This window comes from Lupinus angustifolius, chromosome LG08 (genome assembly GCF_001865875.1).
Source record: "Lupinus angustifolius cultivar Tanjil chromosome LG08, LupAngTanjil_v1.0, whole genome shotgun sequence".
In the NCBI taxonomy this organism is placed as follows: domain Eukaryota; kingdom Viridiplantae; phylum Streptophyta; class Magnoliopsida; order Fabales; family Fabaceae; genus Lupinus; species Lupinus angustifolius.
The window spans coordinates 17,568,808-17,584,641 of NC_032016.1; the positions used below are offsets into that span (position 1 = coordinate 17,568,808).

The window sequence follows — 15,834 nt, forward strand, 5'->3', positions numbered from 1 at the left end:
TTGGATTACACAATGTTTAGGATGACAGTTTTTTATTGTATGTGGGTGGATAACAACAATGGCTTCCGAGTTGATGAGTTAGGGTTCATGCAAGTGGATCTTAATAGGCCACAATATAAAGATGTGCCATTTATTCTAGCATCACAAGCTCAACAAGTATTCTATGTTAGTGACCAAACTAATATGAAATATTCCATTGTTCTTTTAACTAACAAAATAATCGTCAATAATATTGATGACCAAGAATATGAAGATATTGACGAAAATGATCCTTTTTTGGGACATATCAGTTGCGTGAGAGCGGACCAACTACGGATGATGATTTATATACAAGAGATGGTCACGATGAAGGGCTTTGGGTAAATCAATATTCTCCTACAGACAAGGATGACCCTAAAACACAAAAACAATCAAAGAAAAGGAAAAAATAGATGCAAGTAGTCTTTGTATAATTTTGATTGTTTGTAATTTGTATAATATTGTTTCTTTGTAACTTGCGTAATTTTTTATTTGTAATTATGTACTCTATCAAAACATAATTGGCATGATATTCATTGTTTGTGTTTTGTATTGTATTGATGTTTAATAAAACAAACTTTTGGTCTGTATTAATTTGTCAGTGTTGTTTAGAATGTATAAATGTATGTGTTGTTGAGAATGTATGTTCTGCTAATAAATGTATATGCAGATATTAATTTATACAAATCAATAGCGAATTCTAAGGGAAGCCCTATCATGCGCTGTAGTTAAAGGATAACACTTTTTACAGAAAGCGTTGTGGACATTATTAATACAACAACACTATGCATTTGATGTGATGTTGTATTAAGGTGTTGTTTGAGAAAATTTATGAATAATACAACAACGCTTTTCTGTTATTGCGTTGTTAAATATATGAACTTCAACAGCGCAATAACAAGCATTGTGAATAAGACCTATAAAATGTGCTGTTTATTTACGACTATATGACAACGCTTTGTGGATGAGGCGTTGTTGTATTGATGCACTATATGACAATGCTTTTTATGTGTTGGCAATAGTAATCGTTTGTGAAGCAATGTTATTGATGATCATATACTACTGCGGTCAAATAGAAAGCGCATGAAAGCTTTGTTATACATCTAAAATAAGCGTTGTTGAATGACAACTCTAAATATAATATTTAATAGATACCCTCATGCATTCCAATTAATAGATACCCTCATGCATTCCAATCCTCAAGGATTTACTTGATACTAACCATTCAACTAAAAATTATTATTCTAAGTTAATTTTAAATTAAGTTTTCTTGGTTTGATTATACTAACTACGATTGGAATAAAAATATTGGGATTAAACTTTACTACTCACTATCCATACACAATTGGTTCCATAATACTTATTCATCTAGCTATGATTCTTGTACAAGAATGGAAGATCAATGGTTATAAAATCTAATATTTTAGTGAATTTAGTAGCTCGTGAAATAAAGTATTATGTCTAGAAACTCTATTCCTAAGATGAAAAACTATGGTCCACAAAACACACCTCTATCTCTAGCAATTATGCTTGTGAAATTGAGTTTTAATACAACAACTCAGATACAATGCTTAAAATAGAGAGGTCCATAAATCACTATGCATGATATCAAATGACATTAAAGTATTAGATAATAAATCATAAAATGGAAATTTAACATGTTTCCCATAAACACAAGACTCACAAACATTAAAGAAATCCAAAAGGATAAAAAAACTAGTGGCATCCCTGAACGGGCAGTGATGGATAGTTGGCTTTATAACTGGCGGTGATGTGATATATATCCCCAAAGCTTTCACATCTCATTAGTGGCATCCCCATCTAAAAGTCATTCATAGAGAATCCAAAAGGATAAAAAACAATAGAAAAATTATTGTCAATAGTAAGACGTCGTATGGAAATTAAACTTTTGATAAGTTTCGGGGGGCATGTAGGATATCTGTTAATTTTAATGGTGGATGAAGTGGAGTGAGAGAAATCCACGAAATGGAAATCCTTGTCCAGTGGTAACAATAATATTTTGATTTGAATTCCTCATATTAAAATAAGACGAGACATTATGTTGTGATGTCTTCATACATGATGTTGCTCTAGTATCTATATACCACTACCCATCAGGAACACTGAGTGACATTGTATGCATTGTAACTTCTATAACTATTGGCAATGATGTAAAAACCATACTGGCCGGTTCGACCGGAAAACTGGCCAATCGGACTCCTAACCGATACTGTACAAATGTTTAACCGGACAAGTATCAAAACCGGTCAAGAACCGGTCAGAATTGGTCAAAACCGGTGAATCGACTGGTATTTGACTAAACCGGGCGGTTTATACACATTTGTTTTTTAAAGAAAAAACTTAAAAACCCATTACAAGGTGACCCATCTTTCCAACCCTTCTTCAACACTTCAAGGCACATGCTTCCAAGGTATAATTAGATTACACCTTTTGGTTCCTAACATTTGTGTGTAATCTCAGTGACATTTGTGTAATCTTCGAGTACTGTCTGAAGATATGATTTGGTGCAAAAATATAATCTCGATATGAGACAAATTTGACTCTTTAGTGTTCAATGTTAAAACTCCAAATTTATTTGTTTTGTAGAGTGAGTTGTAAACTTGTGTCATTTATTTATATTTTGCGGTTGTTAAGTGATACTTTTGGAATGATATATGTTTTGTAATTTAGACTTTGAATTTGTTAAAATCTTAAAGTTATTTGTTTATGTGAATTTTGAGTAGATTATGAATATGGATTATAAATTTGAGTATCTACATATTTGAAATTTTTTTGTTATAGGTTTATATATATATATATAAGCAGCTATGTCCGGTTTAACCGACATGCAGTTTAATTATTGAACCACTGGTTGAACCATTGTACCACTATACTAGTACCCTGAATGGTTTGATAACCAGTACGATTTTAACAACACTAACTATTGGGACAAAAAAGATGGAGCTGGAGGCATAGACCTGAGGACCTTGGTACGAAATTCCTTGTTGTTTCACAAGACCATTCAGACGAGTCCATTGACACAAGGAAATGGGCAGGGAGGAAGTTCTCATGGCTGTGATGTTGACCCCCATCTTGGAAACAATTACTATTGCCAAGGGATTGTATTCGGTTGCCAAGGAGTCATGGATTATCGTTGGTACTACTATCTATTAACCATGTGTGCGGTTTTTGTTATTGGAGTTGCAGTTGGCACCCTTTTTTCCACCACGATTGCTGGAAGCTATAGCGGGATAGGAAGATGGTTCATCAAAGTCCTTGCATTGTGCCACAACCATGGCTTGTATATGTTACTAATCTTGAATTGTATTGTTATATATGTTACTAATTGTGAATTGTATTATTGCATATGTGGTCATTCGCTTTTTTCTTCCTAAATTATATAATTGTTATATATGTTACTAACAAGCAATTAAGAATTTCAATTTTTTTAATGATAATAGTAGTATGAATGAATTGTATATATATTACTCAATTGTTATATATGTTACTAACCGTGAATTGCGTTGTTGCATATGTTACTAATAGATATATGTTACTAATTATGAATTTTGTTATTTTATATATGGTCATTCGCTTTTTTTTTCCAAAATTATATAATTGTTATATATGTTCCTAACAAACGATTACGAATTTTAATTTTTTTTAATTATAATAATAGTATTAATGGATTGTATATATATAATTAAATTGTTATATATGTTACTAATTTATTGTTATATATATATATATATATATATATGTTACTAACGGTGAATTGTACTATTGTATATATGGCCAATTAGTTTTTTCTTCCTAAATTACATAATTGTTATATAAGTTACTAACAAACAATTACAAATTCAATTTTTTAATGATAATAATAGTAGTATTTCTTCCTTTTATGGATAAACAATGTCTATTATAATACATTTTGAATTTTCAATTAATGCAAAAAAAATTTCCAAAAAAGACCATGAAAACCATGAGACTGAGCCGAACCAAACCATTCATGAGCGATTCAGTTCGGTTCTTGCAATAAAATTTATGGTTAAATGGGATTAACCAAACCATGATCACTGAATTATACCAAAAACTGAACTAAACTTTTACACCCCTAGTAGTTGCCATCTTTATCGGGTGGACTTCTTCGAGTGTAAGCATAGGACGAGCCTGATAGAATTGAGGAAGAGTATTGCTTTGATGGATCAATATATCGACTCCTTTGTAGGAATCAGTGAGGCTGAAGACTAATTGAAGAACAAGGCACTGAATGGAGACTATGGCATTGACGTTCTTCAATTGATCCAAGAGCATCTTGAGTCATTGATAGTATGTCGAAGCATTGGGTGTAACGCCCCGAAAATTACTCCAACAAAGTTGCCCAAAAATGGGTAAAATTTATTTTTTATTTTTTATAATGTAAAACATTTCATTTACATTTAATTCTTTTTCGGGACATCACATTTAGTAACCTAAAATGCGAAAAAGACAACAATAATTCGTGGAATAATCCTTTATTGAAATAACTGAAAACATATACAAAGAAAAAGTAGAATACATTTTAATCCAAACTGAAATATATATAATAGTCTGGTTTATTCAGAACATTATAAGTACCCTACACAAATACTTGCCTCAAGGGAAACTAGAAATAGAAATGACCATCAGTGGGTTCGTGAGGGATCACCGACTGAATGGATGGTGTAGTAGGCGCAAATCTCCGAGCAGGCAGGGTGAATGAAGCCTCCAAGTTTGCGTGCTGAGAAGGGAAGCGCATTGTAGAGCTGTCACAAACCATCTCTAGCTCTAAGGCACAAGGGCCTGTGTAGGTATATCTATGTCCATCACTACTCCATGTCCCATTCTGGGACATCAAGAATCGATAGCTCCGAATCCTCGCCGTACGGTCCATCTAAATGAGAACGCGAACCGAGAACAAGTAGAAAGAAAATAAAAGAAGAGAGAGTAAGACATCTAATGAATATAATTCATTGACGACGTGGAATTACACGGAATATCACATCCAGACAGACACACATAATATACACAACATAGATCACAAACATAATGCACAATCATGAATGCATTTATAACTCGGATCCTGGGGATTAATATCCACGATCTCAATATATGAATATTATGCTCATTTCATCAATCCTTACACCAATATCCTCCCAATATACTATTCGGAAATAACAAGGGTACAGGTCCCATAACAAGCCGATTTGATCGCACCAAAAATTATTCATCACAAGGAGATATATATATATATATATATATGATCGATCGGTTCCAAAGAACGGTCCATTTCAGGACGGTGTCGTATCAAACACTTTTTGGGTATCCCTCTCATTGATCCTGATTGCAAAGATGGGTTGTCAGAGATCGTCTAATTTGCGCTGCGAGAACTGTCCGATCCAACAGAATACCTCATCCAGGAATACAGGGGACTCGCGGGGCTTGTTCATCTCTCGTAAATTTCCTCTCCACTACTTTGTTATTTATAATGAATATGCACACTAACCGAAGTTAGCCGATTAAATATTTTAATTAGTCTATTAAAATGATCGGCCCATCCTAAGACATCTCCCAAATGAATGTTTCTTGTGGGACCCGATCTTACATTATCATGTAATTACCTTGGACGGCCACATGGACAAGGCTCTTACAGTCAGACGACTTTGCTGCATGGTATCATGTAATCCTTTTTAGGCATAGCCTTGCTCATGACATCCTTTTCGGAATCCTTGCCCATATAAGGCGCAAGAACCAAAAGTAACAGTATAAGTTTGTTGATTTGGGCACCGGACTCAATCCTCTAAGCCATGGTTTTTCCCAAGTGTAAATACACTTCACACCCAAGCTAGGGCTATTTCCTAAGCAATAAATCAATCAAAGACAATCACATTTTATGTTTGCCTTTCGCCCAAGCGAGACACTGTCGCTCAAGCGACCAATTCATTAAAACAGACTCAACTTCCTGCATGGTTTTCGCTCGAGCGAGGGGACTGTCGCTCAAGCTAAAAATCCACCAAAACTGGTCAAACTACCAGTCTGGACTTGCCCAGGCGAAATACAGTCACTTGGGCGCTAAAAACGCCCAAAACGGGCCCTCTGGCCCTCGCCTAGGCGATAAACACTCGCCCAAGCGAGGCTGGCTCGCCCAAGCGCTACTTAGAACCATTATTCTTTGTTTCTCCCTCGCCCAGGCGAGGAGGCCTCACCCGTGCGAGGTGGTCCAGTTACTAGGACCATTTTCCTCGCCCTTTTGGACTACCGGATCGAAACTCTCTGCTGTTTTCGATCCCAATGCATTTTAGTCTCTCGGGTAGTGTTCCTTCACTGATAACAACCATGAGACTTGATATTTTATAGAGTTAATTACACTAACACCCCCTGAGTTTTAGTGAAATTACACAAACCACCCATCACATTTCTACACCTGAACAAACCTCCCCTCACATTTCTACACCTGCATAAACCTTCCCTAGTTTTTATACTTTCATTACACCGACCACCCCGCATGATAAATAAGTGTAATTTTTTAAACAAAAAAATGTGATAAATGCAATTATGTTAAAAAAACATGGTACATTGTGAGGAAAATCCAAATAATATACAAATCAATGTATCTTTATTAATTTTTGTTATAAAATGCATCAACAATTCTAAAGAGATATTGTTTAAGTTGCTCCTATTCTATATCGTAACGAACCAAAAATAATAATGAGGTATCAACTCATATATTATTTGGACTTGTCGCCACAATATACCATGTTTTGTTTAACTTAATTGCATTGATCACATTTTTTGTTTAAAAAATTACACTTATTTCTCATGCAGGGGTGGTTAGTATAATAAAAGTATAAAAATTAGGGGGGTTTGTGTAGGTGTAGAAAAGTGAGGGGTGGTTTGTGTAATTTCACTAAAACTCAGGGAGTGTCGGTGTAATTTACTCTATTTTATACTATCTTAGGGGCATTCAGCCTAAACAAACATCGTACTTAATCCACACACGAAATCATTTGGTTAAGTATGAGTTTCTAACAAAACAGAAATAACTCCCAACTTTTGAGATGGTTAGGAGATCCAGGTGTCATATTCGGAAACCACTATGTCACGATGTATTCTCTCTCACCTTAGATTGTAGCATGGTTGATTCCCTTTCCGTGAATGGATCAGTTGTCTGACTTTGAACGCCTCGAAACTGACACAAAACACAAATCAATGATTCGCGAGTTAAATCACTTTTCTACTAACTCTAAGATAAAAACATCATTTTAATCCATTCTAAGAGCATCTGAGACTTTCATCCATCCGGTCCAAGATTCATATTCTTGAACCATCATTTATTCTCGAAATTCTCGTTCCCGATTCCTATTGGTTCATGATCATTTCAACAGTTTTTTACAAGGATTGATCTCATGAAAGCGACATTTCGATTTAAAATATTTTTTGATTTCAAAATCATCATCTTTCATCAACATAAATAACATGCATATATTCAAAACACTAAAACATCCCCATGAACAACAAGATTTCATGGTTTCCAAAACAACAATTTCTAGATTCACGAAAACTCATTTTTCGCATTGTTGCGTATAACAAGAGATAGGAAGGTTTTTAAGAACATTTTGACGGTTGAAAATGATCGTAACATACGCATAAACATCATACCCGAATATCGAAAACAATGAACGACTAGATTTATAAGAGATTAGGAACAAAGAACTTACCTTGGAGTTCTTGAGAAAAATCTGAATGAAGAAGAAAAAAAATGAAATGAAATGCTAAGGGTTCTCCAAGTTAAATGGTTCTTTTAAGGTGCAATGAATCAGCTTTAGAGAGGCAAGCCAAGGGTTTTCTAACTAGAGTGACTCTTTTAAAATAATTGAATCAGATTTAGAGAGGTAAGTCAAGAGTTTCCAAGATTAAATGGTGAAAGGTTAGATAAAGGGTTTAAGGGGTTTAGTGTAAAAGATAATTATTTTTGCTTGCTTGCCCAGCAAGTTTCACTTGGGAACATGAGGTGACTTTTTGCTGAAACATTCGCGATGAGACCATGCCCGAGTATTATCGGCTAATACTTGGTTGAAAATTAAAATCTTCTGATTACGGTCAGAATTTCGAAATGCCAAATTCGGAGTGGAAAAATATTTAGAAATGCGTTTTAGATAAACTTGATGTCTATCCTGACTCGAAATAATATTTCAAAGCCAAAGGCGTAATCGGAATTTTATTCCGAGCTACGGAACTCAAACACACGTTTCTGGGCCGAATTCGGGCGAATTTGGGCCCGACAACAGTCTAAAAAATTTTCGTCACAGAAAATTACGAAACTTTACCACAAGATAGTAATTCACAAAACCAGACTACCACTCAACTACAGTTTAGCCTAATTCATTACTGATTACTTTCTAAAATTAATTGAAGTTAAAAATAAATAATTAATAAAATATATGGAATTTTCATGGTGTTACATTGGGAAAGTCTTCCATACAGAAAGTGGAGAACTCTTGCTCGAGAATACCATACGACCATTTTTGTTGTCCTTAAAGATGTTGTTCAATTGATCTCAATCCTCCATGGCGGTCGAGTCAGACTCAAGGATGATGGTCAAAAGATATGTTGTTACCGTAACTTGCAATAATTTTAAATAACATGAAATAATACTTAATGGTTGAGACACGGTCATGTCGCTCTCTTTAATAGGTTTTATGGCACTGACTAAAATGTGCAAGCAGACTATCAACTACGCCATATCCAAGATAAAACAGCTCAAACTCTGTTAAGGAATTCTTACTACACTGTAAGAATCGATCTCGAATACACCCACCACAATATGGCTATCACTACCAATTCTCGAAATGCACACAATATGGCTACCTGTGCCAATTATTTTCCCTCCAAACTGACTACTAGTGTAAATTCTCGAAATTCCACAATTTGGTTGCATGTGGCAATTTTTAGTGTCACAGAAAGAAAGAGGGAGAAGTTTGTCGGAAATGCGTCAGCGGAAAATATGTGAGAGAAAGAAGATTTTGAATGAAAGCGCAATCAACTTGGGGAGATATATAATGCGGGGAAAATACCTCTATTTATAACATGAGATTTTTTCCAAGTTGCTCATCTCTCCAATGTGGGACTTTGGAGTTGTTTTTTTTTCAAAACTCTTCTATGTGGGACTTGAAAGTTTTTTATATTTCAGACCCAAAAGTTCCCACTAATGGCTTAAAATAAACCAAGTTCCAACAAGATCATTTGAAATGGTGGAATAAATCCAGTGTAGAACTGTGGCATCAAAAGTAGACCATAGTTCATTTTCCTCATCGGTTTCAGGCTCATATAACTCATTGCCTTCTTCTGAAGGAATGATGTGATGAATGATATTATAAGAGTGGGCTCTTCGGTTTCAGGCTCGTTTGGCTCATTAGCCCACTTCCATAGTGAAGGTTTTCCATTTCAAAAACTATTGGTATATGGTTCTTAGTCTTAGAGACGGCGAGAGCCGCGTGGAAGGAGTTCTTCGATTGAGACGAAGATGAAGATGTGGTCGTTGAAATAAGAAGATAAAAAATGTAGTGAAGGATGAATAGTGGGCAAGTGCTATGCGTTTCAGATAAGAGAGCGGGAAGGTTCCCTAGGTCTCGTGATATCATGAAGGAGAATGACTCTATGTTTATTTCATTCTAGAATACAATTATATACATGAGTGTCATATAATAAATAAGGAAATTATTGACTATGTTATGAATATGTTGCCTAATATATGGGATATGGCTTAATAAAATAATTACAAGATTAATAGAGAAGATACATAAACTATTTACAAATAAGGAATGTATTTAAAAGAATATTCTATCAAAATTCAAAGAATAAAGTTGAAGTACTTACACCTGAATAATTGGAAGTAGAAGCTAAGCACACCCTCTTTCAAAAATCCTTTGGTTAGATCATAAAATGTTATTAAAACCGTATCGGTTATCAAACTAGTAAGGGTACTGGTATAGTGGTATAGTGGTTATCAAACTAGTAAGGGTACTTGCTTATATTTATATATATGTAAACCTATAACAAAAAAAATTCAAATAGGTAGATATTCAAATTTATAATACATATTGATAATCTACTCCAAATCCAAATAAACAAACAATCTTAAGTCTTCAACAAATTCAAAGGCTAAAGTGCAAAACAAATATCAATCCAACAATATCACTTAACAAACGCAAAATATAAATAAATAACACAAGTTCACAACCCAGTCTACAAAATATATAAATTTGGAGTTTTAACATTTAACACCAAGGAGTCAAAGTTGTCTCATATTGAGGTTCAATTTTTTCATCATTTGAGTCTGAAGCTTGAGGCACATTGTCTTCATCCAAGTTAACATTCTCCATGGGGTTCAGTTGTGCATCATCATCATCATCATCATCATCATCATCTAATTAAGTTTAATTGATCTACAACAATTCCATTTTTCATACAAGTTAGAAATTATTTAAAATGAACACTCAATCACCAGAAAATGAAAAACATACCATTGTCATCAAGTGATATGGATGGAAATATTCACAAGGTCATTTCCTAAAGTCTCAATTTCTTCAACAGTTAGGAATGGTGGCGACTCCTCCAATATAAAATGAGAATGATCCTCAAATATTTCTAAATTTATTGGGTCATAATTTTGATGCATCAAATGGCTCCTATATTTATTGATTTCATCATATACAAACATAAATACATGCTACATATGAACATATAAAGAAAGACAACTAAGATCATCTTTTGAATAAAATGGTAATACATTTGGTGTAGCCTCAAGTTGTAACGAAAAACAAGATCATTAAGTTTTTGATGCTCCAACTTATTTCTTTTATTGGTATGCAGGTGTTCAAACACATTCCAATTCCGCTCACAACCGGAAGCATTATATGTTTGACTTAGAACACGGACTGCCAACCTTTGCAGGTTTGGTGTACAACATCCATAAGATTCCCATTGATCTACAACATTGCATGAAAACTAAATCAATATCTTGTTTAATATTAAATATTTAAGACAATTAATAATAAAAATTAAATACTATTACCAAATATGAAAGACTAAATATACTTGGCATCACTTTACTCCGTTCATGTATAGCAACCGATATTCCAAAATCTATCTCAACATCTTTGTATATCCTCATCTCACTAGTTAGCTTATCTAGCAAATTAGGATCTCAATGAGCATGCTTCTCAAAAACATCCAAAAGGCCGGATGTTGTGAACTTATGTTTTTCAAATTCTTCAACATTGAAGAAACATTATGGGTTAAGCCAATATCCAACAACACGGAGATTTCTTTTTAATTGCAAGTCTCACCGACTATCCATAATTTTCAAGTAAGGCTTTATTTTGGTCTTGTTTTATTGAAACCTCCTCTCCATCTCATGTCTAGCTTTAAAGAATACTTGATAAAGAAAACACATCGCAGGCTTATCCTCGCTATCAACAATGTGTAACACACGAACAAGTGCCTCAATAATTTTAACAATGTCAGCATATTGTTTCCAAAAGTTTGAATCCAAAACTTGTTCCACACATTTTTTTGCCTTTCCATATTTGGAATAAGTTGAGCTTGCCCATTCTCTAGATGTTACATGAGCTCTAAGTTCATCCTTTTGGGCCAAGATACTTTGCGATACAATAAAGTTAGTGGCAAATCGAGTTGTATTTGGACGAACTATTTCTTTCTCATGAGTGAACTGCCTCATTAGATACAACGGATGGCAATGATTATAAAGGTACTTAGTAATGTTTGCAGCATGTGATACTTTGTTAGTTACTTCCGGTAATATTCCAATATCTTGAAACATCAAGTTAACACAATGATTCGCAAATGGAGACCAAAACAGGTGAGGGAACTCTCTCCAATAACCTACCAACAACAACATAAATAGCAGCATTGTCTGTAACAATATGAACAATGTTCTCAGAACCGACATACATCACTACCTCCTTGAAAAGCTTGAACAACAAATCTGCAGTTTTAGAAGCATGTGAAGCATCAACAGATTTTATGAAGACAGTTCCTTTAGGACAATAGACGAGAAAACTAATAAGGGTTCGTCTACTACAGTCACTCCAACCATCTTCCATAAGAGTGCATCCAGTTCTCTTCCAAATAGATTGAAAATCATTTACAAGTTTTTTCATGTCTTCAACCCACTTGTTTAGAAAATGACCACGAACACGGTAATAGTTGGGACCTTTATAACCCGGACGATGCTACAAATGGCGTCAATCATGGGTTGATAATATGTTGAGTTAGTTGCGTTAAACAACAAAGAAGCATCAATGAAATCTATTTGGAGATGGAGATGTCACATTTCTCCATCAATTATTTAGTTTGTAGCACACTTTTAAAATGGGTTGAGCACCAACAGTTGTTCTAGGCATAAAGTAAGAGCTTATGCGACATTTCCCCTTTCATCTTCTACTTTCCTTTTTTTGCTCCTTATTTCATCAATTGATTTTTTTTTTTTATTTGTTGTTGAACATTTGCTAACACTATCTTGCACTTTTCAACTTGTCCTTTTAAGCCAGTCAAATGAGACTTGAACCGAGTAAAGCCACATCCCTTGATCTGTTTCATACAATAAAGACACAAAAAACGACTCTTCCATTATGTGCAACAATTTGTTTGTAATGTGCCCAAGCCGGATCTGATTTCCCTCTATTACTACTAAGATAAGTATTCCCCGTTGATGCTTCTTGTGATATTGACACTTCTGGTTCAGTAGATGCCATCTATGGACAACAGTTATAAGATAATAAATACAATATGAAATAGAAATATGCATAAACTGAATAGAAATAAGAATAAAGTAAAAGTGAATTAAACAATGTAGTAACCATATGTTAATTTCAGTATCTATGTAACCTCAAATAAACCATATACCAAATATATTTGTTACACCATTGTACTCTATTAAAATTTAGTTCAAGAGTACATATTCAACAAAATAAATTCAATATATCATAAACAAGAATGTTGTGATGGATGAGTAGACAAAAAAGACAATACATGATTAAGTGGTTTGGTCATTTGGACAAAAATACTATAGAATAACACCCCATCACCCAAAGTGAAACTCGCATAAATTTAAAGGAGCCAAGTATTAAAATTGCAGCCATTCATTCCTCATAAAATTTTAAAAATAAAATAACATTCGAGATTAAAGGGAATAAAATACTGGTTAAAATTCACTCTAGCATAGAGCTATACTTAGTAATCATCAATTAATAAACAACAGACAATAGAAACAAGTTTACAAGCACACTGAAGGAAAGCACAAACTTCGGTTTAGAAGCACAAGTTTAACTTCGATTTAGAAGCACAAGTTTAATAGCAAGAAAGAAATTACTTCAAGAATTTACAACGCAACTTTTAAGACCATTGGAACAATTTTAGTAAGAAACCATAGTTATTCTTTCCAAAATTGTTAAGAATGACACTCAATGAAAACAATTTTAGTAGGAAAGCCAGAAACGGATGCAACATTACAACATGTTCAAAAACTCCAATTCATTAAACATAAGACTACAATTGGCTGAAATTGCAAAAATCAAACCCCAATTCTTCAAAAAGGATGCAACAAGTTTTAAAAACCCAATTCATTGAACATATTATCTATATAGAAATTGATATGGAAGAAGAAATTGACATGGGTTTTTATCAAGTTACCTTAGTAGATGGGAGTGAAGACCGTAAAATTAATATGGACGAAGAACTTCAAGAGTGGAGACTGTAAATGGAGTGAAGAAGTGAGAATGGAGTTTACGCAATGATGCTGGAAAAGTGACTTTAGGAGCTTCAATATGAGGATATGGCATTCATAATGAAATCATTATAGAAGAAGAAAAGTAGATTAATAGTGAATGGCTTGAAAGTGAAAAATAAATTAAGAAGGGAGATGAAAGTGGTGAAGAAAGGAGAAAGTGAGAAACAGTGACTAGCGTGAAAGTGAGAAAGAGAAATCGTGAAACTTTTAATCCACTTTTTTGCATTTCACGAAAAGACGTTGTTTTGGCTCATTTTTATTTTTTTAAAATTAAAAAATCAGTCGGTTCAATGCAAATTCGGTGGGTTCACCAGTTTTGTAGAATGCCAGCCGGTTTTGGGCTGTTTCCACAGGTTTTGATGTTTATCTAGTACAACAACCATCCCATACTAGTAAGGGGTCAAGTTCGCTGGTATTTCGGTTGAATCGGTCGGTACGATCCAGTTTTTTTAACATTGAGAGCATGCACTTCAATCTCTATTTGGTCATCCCCACTCCCAAATTCAAAAGAGAACATTTTAGTAAAGGAAAAATAAAGGAAGTGAGGAGTGCACTTGAAGAGAAGAGAAAATAAAGAAAAAAAGGTAGAGAGGAGAAAATAAATAATTAATAGTATATGCTTATGGTGCTTTAAATTGCCCTTGTTATTTCTATCATAATTACATAAAAATGCAACCACAATTGTGATCACAATTCACTCTCGAATTATATTTATTGCGACTACAACATGAAATTTATTCTTTTTTATTGAAAAGAGAGAGAAAATGGAGACAGTAAAAAATTATGAGTCCCAATTTTTCCCCCTTCACCTATTAGAAGAAAGTGAGAGAGAGAGAAAAGTTAATTTATGCAAAATATCAATAATATTCTCCAAAATTGATCTCCCAATTTTACCTCTTGTTTTATACTTAATTTGTAACAATCATTGTTATAACTAATGATTAGTACTTAAAAATTAACAATTAAAATAATATATACCATATTTAAATACATTAATTTTTTACTAACTAACAAAAATCAACATTTTTATTTTATGTTCATTTCAAATATATTTTTAACATTAGAAAAATAACATTATTTCTCTATTCTTATTTTCTATCAAAATCAAACAAATGAAAGAAACAAGAACAAACATATTTCCCTTCTTTTTCTTTCATCTTTCTCTCGTACCAAACAATATAAAAACACACTATGTTTCTCACATCATCTTTCTTTACATTATCTTTCTTATTTCTCTATTTTAGAAGGAGTGTTAATTACAGACGAGTCCAAAAATAAAATTGAAAATCAGTCTAAAATAAACAGAATCTATAAAAACTGAATATGGTTGGATTGATTTTTTAAAAACCGACCGATCCAATTTAGTTTTTCGATCCAACTCTAGGAACAAACTCATCCGAACCAGACCACATTAATTGGCTTATTAGGAATATGCCCAAACAAAGTTGTGTTCACCAAGTAATATATTTCATACATATGTAAAATATTTACACCATAGAGACGATACTTCTTTTGATAAATATAATTAAGTTGTTAGATTTTTTTTCTTCTCATATACAATATAATCACAATCAATGAAGAAATAAATGTTCTCTTTCAATATATCAAATTGTTTCTTTTTTAATGAAAAAATCTTGTTATAAATATAGTGTCATTACCTATTGTCATGACCCTAATTTTGTTGTGGTCTTTGATATAATAATTTTTTTAAACTTTATACAATAGTTATTTGTTTGTTTATATTAATACAGTGATAAGAACAATTTTGTTGATTTATGGCATTATGTCTTTATATATTATGTAAACAGTATTGTAATAAAATTGTGACAATATTAACATGCATTTTTCACCACACAAGATTCTTCATTAGTTATTTATCACATCCATCAATTTCTCCCTTACAAAAACAAACCCTACTCTCTTACACGTTCAATTCCATTGCACCCAAACATTGAATTCTGATTTCAATAACCTCAAATTTTGTTTTT

The 15,834-nt window shown here is 33.3% G+C and overlaps 1 protein-coding gene across 1 annotated transcript in view; it reads right to left on the minus strand.

Annotated features, from left to right (window-relative positions):
• The window catches only part of LOC109353948, a 49,094-nt gene extending 36,282 nt beyond the window's left edge, over window positions 1–12,812 (minus strand). Inside the window, exons 1-3 of the mRNA XM_019596301.1 lie at window positions 12,717–12,812; window positions 11,910–12,290; window positions 11,474–11,767 (exon numbers count right to left, since the gene is read on the minus strand). Coding sequence (XP_019451846.1) covers window positions 11,474–11,767; window positions 11,910–12,290; window positions 12,717–12,812 — 771 coding nt within the window. The remainder of the gene's footprint in view (window positions 1–11,473; window positions 11,768–11,909; window positions 12,291–12,716) is intronic.